Genomic DNA, 17,936 nt, shown 5'->3' with positions numbered 1-17,936 from the left:
TAAATTTTACATAAAGAATCTTTAATAATTGGCAATAGATCTCTATTGTCGTGGAACAGGTTGGTATGTTTAAAATAAACAACCCACATGTACTCAAAAGGGGTATTAAATGTGTGCATATCTTCTATACACCACACTCTAGTTACATTAAACCTTCAGACTGGAAGCACAGTCACGACCCGTAATTAGTTTGGACAGCTTTTCTTCTACCTAATGAATATACTATAATTAGACCGAGAATCGTTAGGGGTGTCTCGAACTACATTTTAAAGTTCCATTTTTACTAAATTGGGATGGATTATTCTCAATTTCTGGGAGGTGGTCCCACAAGACTATTTTTCGACCTCGTCCTAGATTGCCTCATTTTGACAATGCTGTGGATATTCTGAGACTAATATGATATATCTTTTGTATGGTTACATGCGTTCAAATTGTTTGGACTCTTCCCTAAGTAAACATCGATTGAAAGGAGAGAGAGCGAGAGAGAGAGAGAGAGAGAGAGCGAGAGAGAGAGACGGGGTTTAACGTCCACTCGACAAAACTAGGTCATTTCGGGACTAACATATAGCATATGGTTCAATTTCATTTCAATAATTCGCTTGCGCGTAGGGGTCTCTAGCAGTGGGGGAAACCGGAGGACCCGGAGAATACCCACGAGGTTGGGCAGGCGACCCTACTCCTTTTCAGTACGACCTGGAATCGAAACCACGCCAGTTGACTCGATGACAGACCCCATGATACAACGCACACGGAGAATACCCACGAGGTTGGGCAGGCGACCCTACTCCTTTTCAGTACGACCGGGGAATCGAAACCACGCCAGTTGACTCAATGACAGACCCCATGATACAACGCACACGCGCTAACCATTTGGTCATCCAACCCCCCAAACATCGATTGAAACCTTAAAGGGAGTATAGCTCTAACCGTTCTTATCCATGATATTCGAAATTAAAAACACGAATTATTGTTCATTTTGATTAATATTGATGCTGTTACCTTATCGTGAAAATGTGGATTTCTTATATCCAATATTTAGGACACATTGAACATTTAAAATCAGTTCCCGATGCCGGGTTCTTCATTTAGTATGAATAAAGCAAAATATACCCTACAAGTCAGTGCAGAAACGACTACCATTCGATTTGAAAAGTTCGCTTATTTCAACGAAGATAATTGATTTAAAATAACAATACAAAATTTAATATGCATTCATGTTACATTAATATATGTTTTTGACTCATAAGGTTCCAAAGAATAGAGCTATACGCCCTTTAATTATTTACTTTTCCAAACATGTATGCTAAAGCTTTGTTTAAATTGTATGATGGAAGTTATTTATGTTCAACAGAACAGTACCTAGCGATCTTGAATGTCCGCGATAAATTAAGAAATATACGAGGGGGAGTCAATAAGTTCATAGAGGTGAGTATTGATACACCCCTGAAGACATCATCGTGGATGTCATTATTGAGATAGGCCATATGACGACAGTTTACAGACAGAGATTTACAGCCTGTTGAACACGGGTACCCTCCTGTAATCATGGAAAGTTCTAAAACTGAGCATCGTGCGGGTTTTCAAGTTTCTCACGAAAGAAGGGGTGAATGCGACCAAAAAACATAAACGTATGACCAATGTGTATGGGAAGTAAGCCCCTCAATATTCTACTGTTGCGAAATGGTCAGCTGAGTTTAAGTGGGGTCGTATCTCCTTGGACGATGACCCACGGTCAGGAAGGCCTGTTGAAGCCATTACAGATGATATAGTTGCACGGGTCCAGGGCTTAATTATGTCCGATCGTAGAATAAAGATGGACGAGATATTTTCGGTGTTTTTGCATTTCTCATGGAAGTGTTTGCACCATAATTCATGAGCACTTGCACATATCCAAGGTGTCTCTGTAAGATGGGTGCCACGAAACTTAAATGCACAAGATCGACACCAGAGAGTTGAATCCAGTCGTGAATTCTTGGGCATCTGGTTACAGGGGATGAAACGTGGATTCATCACTGGGATCCTGACACCAAGAAAGAATCCATGCAATGGGAGCATAAGCACCCTCCTTGACCCTAAAAGTTCAGAACTCAGCCTTCTGCTGGCAAGATCATAGCGACCATTTTCTGGGATTCAAGGGGCGTGATAGGGGAGACCGGGGCACATTGAACCAGTTTTTTCAAATACATGGTTGTCCTCCTTCCATATCAAATGTTTTTATTAGAAGATCTCTTTACTTTATTGTATTGTTTGAAGACATATCATAGTTGCTATTGTGTATCAGATTCAATTCAATTAATTCTTAACTTTTTTTAAAAAATACATTTTAATCCACTTGACCGTAATGTTCAATGTACCCCGCTGTACAAAATAGTCGGGGCAGATTTAACGACATAATGGGGCACATTGAACAGTGGTAAAAATTCCATGTTAAACATAGATCTGGATATGGATCACAAACCTAGTCACTTGTTTCGTAGTGATCTAATGAATCTGCAAACAATCAGTGTTTAGTTAAGAACAAATATCCACAGATTTGACATCCGTGCAACGATTGCCGTAAATTGCACCTAAGTTGGCAGTTTGGTGGGATATAGTGGGATCCCAGTCAACTTTTGCAGTGAATCAAACTAAAATTTGTCCAATATTCTGTCTAAATTTGGACAGCCTGATTTGCTGACAAGCGACTCTTAGTCAGGGAGACCCATAGCGCCCCTGTATGTCACAGCCAAGTTTCGAACACTGCTCCCATGAAGTTTTAATTCCTTTTATATGACAGGCCTACAGAGTTGGATCAATTGATATTCTAATATTGTTTTCATTTTCAAAGATATTACAAATTATCAAATGATATAAAAACTATAATGCACTGGGGTACATTGAACCAGTGGTTCAAAGTACCCCATTGACAGTGGTTCAATTAAATCTGCCACATCATAGTTCTATGATCAAAATTTTTTTAAAAAATCCAAAAATGGATCAAGCCCTTGTTTATCTGGATTGTAGATATGAACTGATTGTAAGTACAAGAATTTCCTAGGCTGAATAAATTATCATATGATATATAGTCTATAATGCACTGGGGTACATTGAACCATGGTTCAAAATACCCCATTGACAGTGGTTCAATCTAATCCATCACAGTTTCATGATCAAAATTTTAAAAAAAATCAATATGCTCTCTATGGATCAAGCCCCTGTTTATCTGGATTGTAGATTAGACATATATGAACTGATTTTAAGTACAAGAATTTCCTAGACTAAACACTTCACATGTATGGAAAATGATAAGTGGAAGTAGTGCATTTTCACTTTTAAGAGCTCTTTTGAAAAAATCATTGCCTAAAAAATAATTGACAGCATGTTGCTACTGCTTATCGACGGGGAAATAGGTCTAAGAAGTTATCTCACTTCTGTGTAGTCTTGGGTTGCCTAGTATTATTTATAAAGGATATATCCATGGTGGTTCATTGTACCCATATGTTCAATGTGCCCCGGTCTCCCCTACTTATAGACTATAAACCACCTAAAGCTACAATAACAGGATCCTACCGTGCTGACTTGTTGAAGCAATTGAGAGCGGCGACCAAGAAGAAGAGGCGCGGCATGTTGACTGCTGGAGTTACGCTTCTTCATGACAACGCTCCAGTGCACAAGAGTCGTATTGCATAGGCTGCACTTCAACGTGGCTTTGAACAACTTAACCATGCCCCCTACAGACCAGATCTGGCCCCAAGCGACTTCTATCTCTTTCACAATTTGAAATCACAATTGCGTAGTACAAAATTTGGTCATGATGATGAACTCAAGGCAGATACTTTGGCGTGGCAGAGGGGCCAGTCAGAAGACTTCTACCGCAAGGGCATAGACAGTCTCAACGACAAATGGGCAAAGTGCATCGAGGTCCAGGGAGATTATATTGAAAAATAAAATCAATATCACAACCACTGGCTTCTGTTTTATATCCACTTCTATGAACTTATTGACTTCCCTCTCGAATATATGTATTTCGGGAATGTTTAATGTTTTGGGTTTTGTTTTAATGTTTTTTACACATCTTTGGATAAAGAAGTTATAAATGCATATTTAAAAGGCTAAATGATTTACCTTTTTAACAGAATATACCCTAGGGAATTTCTGGGACGAAATATTCTAGTAAACCTCCATACCTTTGAAGATTCAGAGAAACTGACTTCAAAAATACCTGGGTCCGTATTCAAAGGTTTTTCTAAAGTTAAGTAAAAATACTTAGGTGTCTTACCTTAAAGGGACAATAACACTCTTGCTGGCTTGAAAGCTCCAGAAAATAAATAACATCTCTATCTAAGTACTAGATGTTTAAGTGTCCTACCTGTTGTGTAAATTACCCATTACATCCTATTTTACTTGTCCAGAGGGTTCGAAAATATTTTTAAATCGAAGTTTCATTTGAAAAGGTTTACGTTAGACGTTTCAAACTGCACACTTAAAATATGGAATACCAACATTAGCCAGAAAGCATGATTTTTCAACTTATAGAATAGCCTCCACTGCCAAAAATCACGAATTACTCACGTCGCACGCAAGTTATGTCCCCTTAAGAGCACCACTATACTCTATTAAAATCTTAGTTGTCATTACTAGGAAAATGTTTGTCGAAATATTATATTGTAACACGTCAAATTAGTATAACTATAATTTACGATAAATTATGATGGTACGCATCCGTTACCGGAACAGCTGTTTTCGTATAGATGATTTTCAAAAATAATAGATTTTAATAGCAGTTATCGAATAGTGGTAGTATAATGATGGATATTGTAAATTTTATTATAACGAATAGAAAATAACATATTAGCAGGTCATCAGCACAGTAGTCTTCCGTCAATCACCACAAACCTATAGACATTGTATGGGAGACAACCTCTATTTTCTTTTTCTCTTCATGGTCTCAGACTAGCAATTATTTGCCCATTGACTACAATGTTAAATGGCTGCAACAACACAGACTGTAGCTTTTTGCTGAACATTCCGTTGGTTCCAATCTTTATAGGCACAGGCTGTAGCTTTTTACTCAACATTCTGTTGGTTCCAATCTTTATAGGCACAACGGGGATCACATTTGGCAGTCTCCTCATCATAATGTTGTAGGCAGAGAGAGAGAGAAATGGGGTTTAGCGTCCACTCGAAACAAACCAGGTCATTTCGGGACTGACATATGGTTTAATTTTATTTCTATAATTCGCTTGCGCGTAGGGGTCTTTAGCAGTGGGAGGAAACCGGAGGACCCAGAGAAAACCCACGAGGTTGGACAGGCAACCCTACTCCTTGTCACGTACAACCAGGGATTCGAAACCACGCCAGTCGAATCAATGACAGACTTTATGATACAGCGCACGCACGCTAACCATTCAGCCATCCAACCCCCCAATGTTGTAGGGGGTTGACCGTTTAGATTTTTTACTGGGGTGAAAATCTCACTTCCGACACAATGATTGGTCTGCAGAAAGACACTTTACACCCCCTATCCCTCTGCTGTAATATCATCAGTATTACCCCAAACTGCTATGAAATTGCAAATTTGATCCCTTTTGTCCAATTATAGACCAAAAAGTCAACCAAAAAATGCCGGAAGAGGAGAGAAAAAAATTAAGGGAAAAATTGTCTATTTATAACTCGCACTACATTCGGCCATCATGAAATAAGGGGAAATAATTACTAGTCTTAGTCCTTATTGCAATATAAATAACACAACTTTTACAAAGAAATTTTATTTCTGTATGAATGAATTATGTCATCATCATTAATCCATTACAGTTTTCGTAATTGTTACATGAATTAAATTATTGTAGTGCAAACAGTAAATACATTATTCATATTCTGTACATACTGATTAAGGACCAAACCATGCAACCATGAAATGCAGCATTAGTTCTAGCTTGTGTTCAATAATCTAGCAGCATGCTTACAACTTCTCTTTCAAAAAAACTAAATGTTTCACATTTTGCTCATTCATCCTTTGTTTGAAAGCATGTCTATTGAAAAATAGGTCATTTGTTGCAAAAGGGATTTCCCTTTAAATTTGGAGCATGGCTCTCTAATTAAAATATGTAGTGAAAGTATGAAACCACCATTATATCACTAACAAAGGATTGTTTACAAAGTTTAGGATATGGCATGATCTTAATTACAGTACATATAATCAAAATGACACAAACTTTTAACAAAATACAAAATTTAATAAAGAACAATATACCCTTGCAGAAAATCAGGAGGCTTTTTCCATAATCAATAAAATAATTTCAAGTTTACATAACTACAATAACAGAGAAAGTTGCTGGCGTGGTATCAAGGGCAATTATAACTATTTTTTAAATGTACTGCTCGATTCTACTTATAAAATAATATTTTGCACATCATTGACACAATCACAACAGTCTTTATTTTCAGGGTTCAGTAATATTTTATGTTATCAGATTATGTCACTTCTGAGATTAAACCATAATACTTGTCAAGTTTGTTGTTTGGAGAGAGAGAGAGGGAAATGGGGTTTAACGTCCACTCGACACAGGAATAACATATGGCTCAATTTTCAATAATTCGTTTATGTGTAGGGTCTTTAGCAGTGGGAGGTAACTGGAGGGCCTGGAGAAAACCCACAAGGTTGGACAGGCGACCTTACTCCTTGTCACGTACAGCCGGGGAAATGAAACCATGCCAGTTGACTCAATGACAGACCTTACGATACAGCACACACCCGCTAACCATTCGGCCATCCAACCCAGCCTGTTCAACATCATCATGGGTTTTCTCCGAGTCCTCCAGTTTCCTCCCACTGCTAAAGACCCCTACGCACAAGCGAATTGTTGAAATAAAATTGAACTATATGTTAGTCCTGAAATGACCTAGTTTGTGTTGAGTGGATGTTAAACTCCATTTCTCTCTCCGTCTCTCCCACCCCCTTGTTGCTTACTACCTTCATGTATGCAATAATATAGCAAGACATGGCAATGAGTATTTAACAAAGTATACTAGACTGACTGTTCTCCCCTTCGGACAACATTTATACATTAAGCAACCAACTGACATTATTTTGTTAGATCTTCGTACATTTCTCCTGTGGGTACATAAATATGGAACCCTGAATTCAAAGCCTGATGTCCAAGTAATGTGATAAAATAATAACAGAATCAACAAATATCTACCACCACTATTAAAGCCATATTGCACCGATTCAAATGTTCCCTGTACTTGCATATACATATAATAGCACGGATTCAGATGTTCACTGTACTTGACATAAAGAAAAAAGCACAGATGGAATATTATAATAAATAACTACCAAGTCCCCAATTCTTTGTTAAAGTAACAATCTTCCCGGTCCTCTTTCATCGGCCTCTAGGTTTTCCTATAGGTTTAAAATGTTCATAAAAACCTACAGTTATATTGATCATTAATTCTTGTGTAGATTCTGGTAATTCTGTTGTAAATCTTCCTGTAATTAAATATATGTTATTACTATAATATACATCATTACTAGTCAGTTTAATATACATCATTACTAGTCAGTATGATATACATCATAACTAGTCAATCTACAATAATGTACAAAATCCAACAGCGATGTTGATGCCGTCTGCTTCAACCTCAAACTAGATAGATAACTCATTAATTACTCTTACTGACTTTTGTCAAGGTATTGATGAAATGAAACTATGCAAAATGTTTCATCACTCACACTCAATTAACATTAATTTGAACAATCTACCACATGAATGAGAATCAGATTTATTGTATCCCAAAAGTGTGACAGACAGATGGACAAACAAACCCATTTTAATGGTCCCTTAATTATTTTAGGGTTGAAATGGATAATTCATCCATTATGCTTCAAATGACAATTTGAATGTCGATAAACTCTGTTATAATTAATAATGAGCAATTTTAATATTAAAATATTAATGCACAGAATCAAATCATATAAAGCTGTCGGTGTTGTAAATATTCTGATGTTCTTATCTCCCTTTACAAGCTATTTACACAGAGAGAGAGAAATGGGGTTTAACGTCCACTCGACACAAACTAGGTCATTTCAGGACTAACATATGGTTTAATTTTATTTCAATAATTCGTTTAGCAGTGGGAGGAAACCAGAGGACCCGGAGAAAACCCATGAGGTTGGACAGGCGACCCTACTCCTTGTCACGTACAAAGCTATTTACAGTAAATAACTAACCTGGCGAACCTTCAAAATATGTAAATGGTGGAACAACTGTTTCTGGTGGTAATACAGTATTATCAGCTATAGCACAACAATCCTTTAATACAGATCTTCTTCCCTTCAAAATAATACAATATTCTTCATTCTCTTTCAACAAAACATAGAAATTTACTATAGGACATGAGAATAGTCACCAGCTTCCTGTGTTTATTTCTATTATAAGCTAATCTAATAATAAAAAATAGGATCCATATAACGACAACTGTGCCCATTGCTGTTGTAAAGACGGTCAAAGGCAAGGGTGATGACTCAAACCTGTCTAATGTTATAGTTAAAACCCATCCTTCTGTTTAAAAAAAAAACACACCAAGCACAACAAAATGGATGAATTCCAAGAGAATTTATCATTTATGTCAACTGGAATCGAAGGGGGGAGGGAGACAGCAATACTAGCTTAAATCTAAACCTGAGCATCTACAAGAATATTATCAAGGGTCAAATAACTCTGACAGTTATTATCAGAAACCGTTGAAAATCAACAGACTTCTTCATCCCATTAATACGGTGTATAAATTTTAAAGCAGCTTTATTCTCAAGATTTTTCAAAGGGATCAAGAGTCATAACTAGAAAATCATAGAACATAAATATTGTGTATAAATCTAAAGGCAGTAATTATTAAAAATCTCTGAAAATCAATAGCCTTCTTGTCTCATGTAAATTAAAGTCAATTGGATGATAACTTTAGTCACAAGCAGTTGTGAACACTGGATAACCAGACAGACAGATTGGGGTGAAAACAATATATGACACCATTTCAATGTGGGAGTAAAGAAATGCTCCTAACAATAATCCATGGGGTTTTAATTTCTCTCCGTTTTGAGAAGTACAGGAAAATGAAATTTAAACTATACGAAACAAGACAGATTCTGAGTTTTAATCAAATGACAAAACCAGAATTCATCATATTAAATTTTATGTTTCATCTTGTATTATGTACAGTGTTCTATTTCATATTCAACATTCATAGCAGACAATATTTGATTACATATTAAAACTTACTATGACACAGTTTTTGCCAATATGTACAAATGATCCAATCTGTGCAGCATTTACAACTGAATCTTCACCAATAAATACATTATCTCCAATATGTAGAGGAAAAAATGCAACACTGTAAAATATAGGACATTGTATTTAATTGTTATGAATTGGGAGGTCGGGCCAACAACCTTCTAGTTCAACTAGGAATTTTAAATTTTTACCCAATTTTTGTCCCATCTGAATGACTATACGTTGTCCCTTGCCAGGCCCTTTGTCCTGCACCACTGACAAGAAGAACCATTCCGAAAAATCCTGGATTGAACATAGGACCTCCATGTTAGCGAGACAATGTCTTACTCACTGAGCCATTGCAGCTCCCTGGATAAATAAGATTAGTTTATTTTCTTGTCTATATATTAGTTATAATGGCCAAAGAAAAATGTGTATACATGTATCAATCCAGAAAGTATGCTTACCCACGACTAAATTTTTTAAATGCTGGTCTGATTATAGCACCTTCACTGATGACACAATTTCTTCCTATTCTTACATTTGCTAAATCTCCTCTTATCATACAATCTGTCATAATTATTGTCTGAAAAATGATTACACAATATAAGACATTAGTTCATCACAATGAAATCATATAGAATCACCGAAAAATGGAGCTGCTGGGGCGAGTAAGATGTTGGCTTGATAACCCAGAGGTCAAGCATAAGATTAAGGTGTAGTCCAGGAAATTTCAACGGATTTTCTGGCATTGTTTCTCTTGTCAGTGGTGCTGGACGGAGGGCCTGGCAAGGGATAATGCATGTATGGGCACAGGTCATTCGGATGATACAAAAAACTGAGGTCCCGTGTACAATTATGATATAAGGGTAGGCCGTAGTACTGCTGTATGATTATAACTGTATGCAAAAGATTTCCCTTATAGCACAATGTATGGCAAATGCCTGTCTTCATTAGTTCGGTCTTAATATGTAAAATATTCTGTAATGTACGTGTACTGCAGAAAAAAAGCCAGTTTATATGTCAAATATACAGGTTGCAACATGATACATAGGGGTTACCAACTTTTAGTTTAAACAAATGGGGTTTTTTCGCCACAAATACTGCTCTTAAGAGAAGAACATGAGGTAGCACATAGGGACATAAGTCATCAATCTTCCGCCAGGCGAAAACTGCAATTTCCACTGTTTATTATATTCTCCAGCCTCTGATGATTCAGTCCACAACCAAGTGAGAAAAATGTGTATCTTTTGAGAATTGGTTTTTGTTATACAGCAAAATAATAAATAGGATTTTAATAATGCCCATTCACCTTCTTCATAAAAAACATAAAAGTAGTGTTATCATTTCTATAGATCAGACACAGATTGGGTCTAATACAAACCTTTCCATTTATTATAATATTCTGACTTCCACATAAAACTGACTGTCGACTTACTTTGTTTCCAGATGCCTAAAACATAGTTTTAATTAATAACAATTGAATTAATGGCATTTTATTAATAATAAGTAGGGGGAAGTATGGTTTAAATATATTATATACATTTAGTGTATTCGAAAATGAGGTAAGATAGCCTCTGAATGTAGGCAAAGCAAGCAACTGTTGGCTTGACACAAGTTAACAGAACCAATAAGGTCTTATGTAAACAATGCACGCGCCACTGAGTCAATGATTGATGCCTTGTGATGTGACAGCACATGTTTAAAGCATTTATCTTCTAAAGAGCTATAGGAAGACTTTTAGCAATACCTCTGTGAAACAGATTGTAGAATCACATGTTCATGGTTAAATCAAGAAAAATATGAGCGTAACTAAAACTGTCATCCACAGACTGTTGATTAAAATAATTCAGACCAGAACAGGATACACTGGGCAATATTGGCAATGCGCATGTCAACTTACAAATCTCGCCCTTAAGCGACATTACGCGTCTGATAGAATATTTCTATGACGCGTCTAATCAATGACGTCACATATTTTTGACGTCCATGAAAATAATTCTCACACTTTCTTTGTTCTTTTTTTTAAAATTTAAACCAAATTAATCATACAGTTTAGATCTAAATTAAAATCTATTCAGAAAAAACAAATTATTTTAATTTAACATTAATTGTATCACTGTTACATATTAGATCTACCTGATATTAAAATTTTATATTGGGATTAAACAGCCCTATACTAAAAATAATAATTTAGACGGATGAAACAACCCATCACTCAGGAGTCAGGTCTCTACGACGGAGGGGAACTGTTAGCTTAGAGGTAGCCTACGTTCAAGAAATACTAAATTTGGGATGAAAAAGCCAGGGTGAAACGGTTTTGGGATGAAACGACCTCCTCCCCACTAAGTTGACTAATAATACCAGACTGTCAGTTTCACGTCAGTCTGTCAGATAGTCTTTAGTTTGAGTATGAAGAGTCATCAAATAGACGATCGACCGCTACAATACAGTTTCAGAATAAAAACGTCGAAATACTTACCGTTTCAATATATTCAGCATGTGCATATTGTAGGTCCTGCAACTCCATTGTGTCTTACAGTCTTTTAAAAATGCCTTATGGATGGTTTTGTTTTTATATTCAGTTATTTCAATATAAAAATAGATTCCATCAAACACCAGCAGCCATCTTTGATTGAGAATTACCTCCCTTGACAATATCATAAAGACTTGGATGTCAAGTTGTTATTTCTATTTGTCATGGACCGTATGTTATTATGTATACAGTCTTAAGACCAACTAGAAATCAGCCAGATTTCTTCAAGTTTGGGAATGTGACCTCAAAGATTTGTTGAAGAGAATCCTGTCATCAACCTCTCAAAGACAATAAATTGTAGCCCAATTATTATCTATTCAGATGGTGTATTGTATTAGTGTCATATTACACTGCTCTATATTTGGAATGTAAAACTAAAGCTAGATGGGTTTGGAATCAGATTCTATGAAATTTGAATAAGAGAATAAAAAAAACTAATCAAATTAAAGACAGAAATAAACAAATTTAATAACAATTTAATAAAATTAAAAAAAATTGATTTAAATGTTACATAATGTAATAATAAGCTTATTAATTTGATGTAATATCTACAGCAGCTTGTCTAAGCCAGGGTATAAAATATCTTACATTATTTTACTCATATACTTTGATATTGACCAATTTGATGTTAACCAATTAAATGATTTTGGAACTTTTTCTTGGGGAGATAAATATTCATAAGTAAAACAAGGGTTGTTGAGCACATTACGATTGTATAACTCTTGCCAATTATATATTGATTTCTATAGAAATGGGCCACTATCGAAATATTAATGGCCTATTGATCCATCGTACAATACTATTTACGAACTTATCAATTATCAGTAAAAGAAAATTTGATGCACAATTATCTATTTTGGTGCAAAAATATGAAATTTACTGATTATTTACATACAGGGAAAAGGTCACCCCAAAACAATCTACATGTATTTGTTATTTAAAAGAGCTAAATCGCTAATATTTAGGACCTAGAAATTGACATAAATTGTTCGCAACACAAATAATAATGTAATATGAATGTACATAAACTGATTTAGTATTTATTGCGCATGCTCTCCAGATAGGAATATGACGTAACCGTTTGAGTTACTTGTGGAATATATCTAGCCCCGTCCTTCGAGTCCCTTGTTGTAAATGGCACTTAAAGGCATTCGTGAACCAATGGCAAAGCCTATAACTACCATTCATAATTTCTACTTTACGACAGCAAGCCAAAATCAAAGGTCGCTAATATCGCCATCAATACTAGACTTTATAAACTATTTTGTTAACGCGAATTTATTGTCAATGTCAACAAAACAGTACACCTTTAATAATGTATTATAACAATATTACTTATATTCTCTGTCACCACAGGAGATCACGTGGCTAAGTGGGTAAGACGCTAGCTCGCTAGCCTGGAGGTCGGGTGTTCGATCCCTGCATTGGCCGAGAAAGTTCATCCAGATTTTCCGGCGTGGTTCTCCCTTGTCAGTGATGCAGGACGGAGGGGCTGACAAGGAAAGCTGTCTAGTCGTTCGGATGGGACGAAAAACCGAGGTCCCGTGTACACATTGGCGTGCACGTAAAAGATCCCTTGGCAGTTGGAATTCGATATTAGATATCCCTAGCCATAAATATTTACACGGAAATATTTATTTATGGCTAAGGATATGATATCATATCTTATCTAAATTAGATCCTGCTTATATATATATATATATATAACCAGGATATAATTAGATCCTGCTTATATATATATATATATATTTATATATATATATATCACTAGCCATAAATAAATATTTCCGTGTAAATTTCCACATCAAGAACTCGTAGTATTATTCTTACAATTTCTCGTACAATAGGGGCCACAAGGCAAGAAGTTAGGCCCGATATACGCGAACATCAAACCGAGATCTTTGATACATAAACATATAATATTAAGTTTTTTTCAAAACCGGATACAAATCGTTAGAGGGACCACAGCCTTCGATCCGATTATCACAAAATTCAAACCCAGGGTTTAACGGTGTATATTTAAACGGTTTTTAAAATCGGGTATAAACTGTAATTTTTGGTACACCCAGGGTCCATAATCTAGGAGGTTACGGACCGATATGTGCGAATATGGAAAGAAACAAAAATCCATGGAATATAGACATATATTTTAAGTTTGATCAAAATCGGATAAAAAAATTGTGACTTCTACAGTGTCCACAACCTTGGTATTATATACTTTTATACTATTTGCGAACGAGGAGCGGGCAGTTTCAATCCGATTTTCATGAAATTCGAACTCAACCATCATAAGGGTGGAATGGTGATATGTTAGAACAACTTTTAATATTGGATAAAATGCCAATATCGAAAGGAACCGCGTGTCCACAAATAAATTGTGGGCTGACAGGAGCGACTCAATACACGTCCACTTGAAAATATGGGCGTACAAAAATAGCTCAGCATGATAAAACTTGGTTTTTGGAAGACTAAACAACTGATATCAAAGACTTTATATGTTAAGTTATTTGATACTCCCACTGGCCGGTTAATAGTTGTCAACGCTTATGTAATTTATATTAGGGCAATGCTACTCAAGACGGACATGTTGTTTAGATCAGCATACCAAACAATTAAAATCAGTGAACCGGACCAAACCCAAACATCCAAAATTAAGCACTTTTTCCTAGATAGTCCTAGCACTGATTTAATTACCCGGCCTCTAGGGGACCATTAATGATTGGTAAAATCTTTGTTCTATTAATGGTCTTTGTATTTAAGTGAAATTATGTTAATTCTTTATGCATGTATCAACAATTATTTTCACTGACAATATTAATTAAATTTAATCTTCTTTCAGGGTGTTGTGTATCTAAAAACTTGATAAAATCATTGTCAATACTTCAAAACAAGTTATCCATTAATCATTGTGTTTAATTTCAGAAAGAGTGGTCTATGGCATATTGGATGTTGTCATTGAAACAATTTACTTGATATCCTCATGGCAGAATCTTACGAAAATCGGTTTAAAGCAGAGCTTTACAAGAAATATGAAGTTTGCAAGAGAATTTTAATTCCAAAGGAGGCGTATTTCACAATGATAGAGGATATAAAAACAGCAGCAGGAGCTGGTGGAACAAAGAACAGACATGGATACTACTTACTATCAAAGTAATTACAACAAAGTTGTTTACAAGACAATTTATTTCTTTAATTTTCAAAATTTACAAATTTGACCTAAATATTCGAACAGCTGAGGTCAATCCGATTCCAAAAATATAAGTTCCATTCAAAATTATATCATTTCTTTTTTTCAATATTTTCCCGCCATTTTCATTTCATTTTCTGATTCGTCTCGATTTTAAACGGCTTGATCGATTTTTCTGGAACTGGAAGTCAATCATATTACAGCAATACCAGTGTCAGTCATTTCCTTTTATTTTTCATATTATTTTTTATATAACCCATGACATGTCACAGGAAGTGGCCGTAAATATGAAAGCTTTCATATCTGCCTGGCCGATCTAGTTATACATGTTTTTGTTCTGTCAGCGTTTTTTGAATATAGGGTGGGTCTGGGGTGTATTTTTCAAACATTACATATATGCATGGTTTAAGTATCTTTTAAATATAGTTTTAAAAATGTATTGTATTTTTTCAGGTTTGAGATACTGCAGTGCGGTGATGTTGAGAAACTCATCAAAAAGCGTGCCACCCAAGATGAGGATCCAGTATATTATGTCAGTATAGAAGACACATATGATGTGGTCAAGCGAGCTCACATAGCCACAGGCCATGGTGGGCGTGATCGAATGGCCAAAGAGGTCAACAAAAAGTATGCTAACATCACTCGGGAGGCTCTTGAAATTTTCAAGTCCTACTGCCAGGAATGTCAGAAGAAACGCAAGCGCCCAAGGACCAAGGGTGTGGTGGTACGTCCCATTCTAACAAAAGAATTCGCCTCGCGTGCACAAATTGATCTGATTGATATGCAGTCCATGGCCCAAAATTCTTTCAAGTGGATCATGGTCTATCAAGACCACTTGACCAAATTTGTTATTCTACGAGCATTAACCTCAAAACGTGCTGCTGAGGTTGCCCATCATTTACTGGATATTTTTCTTCTTCTCGGTGCCCCATCGATCCTCCAGAGCGACAATGGAAGTGAATTTACAGCTGAGGTTATCTCTGAACTGAAGCTGGTGTGGCCCAGACTGGTACGTCCCATTCTAACAAAAGAATTCGCCTCGCGTGCACAAATTGATCTGATTGATATGCAGTCCATGGCCCAAAATTCATTCAAGTGGATCATGGTCTATCAAGACCACTTGACCAAATTTGTTATTCTACGAGCATTAACCTCAAAACGTGCTGCTGAGGTTGCCCATCATTTACTGGATATTTTTCTTCTTCTCGGTGCCCCATCGATCCTCCAGAGCGACAACGGAAGTGAATTTACAGCTGAGGTTATCTCTGAACTGAAGCTGATGTGGCCCAGACTGGTCATGGTTCACGGTAAACCTCGACACCCTCAAAGTCAAGGGTCTGTGGAAAGGGCAAATGGTGACATAAAGGATATGCTTGTTGCTTGGATGGGGGATAATAACACAAATGATTGGTCTGTGGGCATAAAATTTGTACAATTCCAGAAAAATTCCAGTCTGCATTCTGGAATCAAACGATCACCATATGCCGCTATGTTTGGATGTGAAGCTTAAGTTGGCTTAACATCATCATCTTTGCCGACCGAGGTTATTGAACGGATGCAAAGTGAGAATGATTTATTGTTCGCATTTTCCAATCTGCAAGACTCAACCACCAATCTTGACCCGTCACAAACTACCAGTCAGGAACCGTCACAAATCACCAGTCAGGATCCGACGCAAACTACCAGCCAGGAACTGTCACAAGCTACCAGTCAGAATCCGACGCAAACTACCAGCCAGGAACTGTCACAAGCTACCAGTCCGGAACCGACACTAACTACCAGTCCGGAACCGTCACAAGCTACCAGTCCGGAACCGACACTAACTACCAGTCAGGAACCGACACAAACTACCAGTCTGGATTTTGACTTTGAACCTCCAACCAGCCCAATTGAACAGGGGAATAGTCCCTCCGATTTACTCAATGCCCGATTGCAAAACATCCTATGCGAAAGAAATGGTGCCAGCTCTGCTCAGATGATACAAGCTCAGCGTATGGTCAAGAGGAGTCGAGTGGAACTAGCTACTGGCCAGGTGGGAGACAACGCAGCTGTACCCATCCCTCTAGTGGATAGAGGTCGTGGTGATCCACGTAATATTCTGGGAATAATTATCGACCGCGATGAGAATAACATGTACACCATTTGTGTGAAAGCAGGAATTCTAAAAGGGAAGTTTTCACGCAATCAGTTTGATTTGTGTCCCCAACAGTTACTTACTGAATCTGATGTAGACCTTACAAAGACGGTAACACTTCGCCAGGCTGTACATAAAGAATCCAGCTGCGGTGGACAGGGGTATGTCCGGTGTAATTGTGCAGGTTCCAAGAGATGCGGGACGAATAGATGCAAATGCTTCAAAATGAAAATCAAATGCTCCAGCCGCTGTCATAGCAGCCTGTTCTGCAAAAACAAGTGACTTGAGTGATGAACCAGTCGGGATTTTTTTTAAAAAGTAATTTGACAGTTAGACTTTTGTGATGAAATTAATATTTCATTTCAACGAATTAATATTTCGTTTCAGTAAATTAATATTTTTTTTAAAAGAATTAATATTTCGTTATAATTAATATTCTGCAATGTATGATTTAACGTTGGATGTGAAGTCAATAAATGTTATACAGTGACTTTTTGTGGTTTGACAGTCCCTCAGTCATTTCGCGTAATGTCTGCACATGATGTTTAGTCATTTCGTGTAATGTCTGGAATTTTCAGTCATTACACGTATTGCCTTGTGCTCACAGGCTCTTCGCGAAATGACTGATTCGTTTAGTCATTACATGAAATGACTGATTCGTTTAGTCATTACATGAAATGACTTATTTCACAAATTGACTGTAACATATAGATGATTATTATTTGGAGACAATAATGTAGTATGATGTTCTATGCGCGGCGTATGCCTACTTTTTTGCATTTTACGCATCACTTTTTTCAATATTAAATTATGGTTAGATCTATAAATATT

The 17,936-nt window shown here is 36.5% G+C and overlaps 1 protein-coding gene across 1 annotated transcript; it reads right to left on the bottom strand.

The window, feature by feature from the left end:
• Positions 1 to 5,731: 5,731 nt before the first annotated feature.
• LOC126810805 (dynactin subunit 5) lies at positions 5,732 to 11,887 on the bottom strand. Its single transcript, XM_050536085.2, has 6 exons — positions 11,731 to 11,887; positions 10,633 to 10,701; positions 9,716 to 9,834; positions 9,258 to 9,369; positions 8,213 to 8,315; positions 5,732 to 7,471 (listed from the first exon to the last, which is right to left on the bottom strand). The coding sequence occupies exons 1-6, from the start codon at positions 11,776 to 11,778 to the stop codon at positions 7,365 to 7,367; spliced, it is 558 nt and encodes a 185-aa protein (XP_050392042.1). The 5' UTR covers positions 11,779 to 11,887; the 3' UTR covers positions 5,732 to 7,364.
• Positions 11,888 to 17,936: the final 6,049 nt, after the last annotated feature.

Source organism: Patella vulgata, chromosome 2 (assembly GCF_932274485.2).
Source record: "Patella vulgata chromosome 2, xgPatVulg1.2, whole genome shotgun sequence".
NCBI lineage: Eukaryota > Metazoa > Mollusca > Gastropoda > Patellidae > Patella > Patella vulgata.
This window is presented reverse-complemented; position numbering and strand designations above follow the sequence as displayed.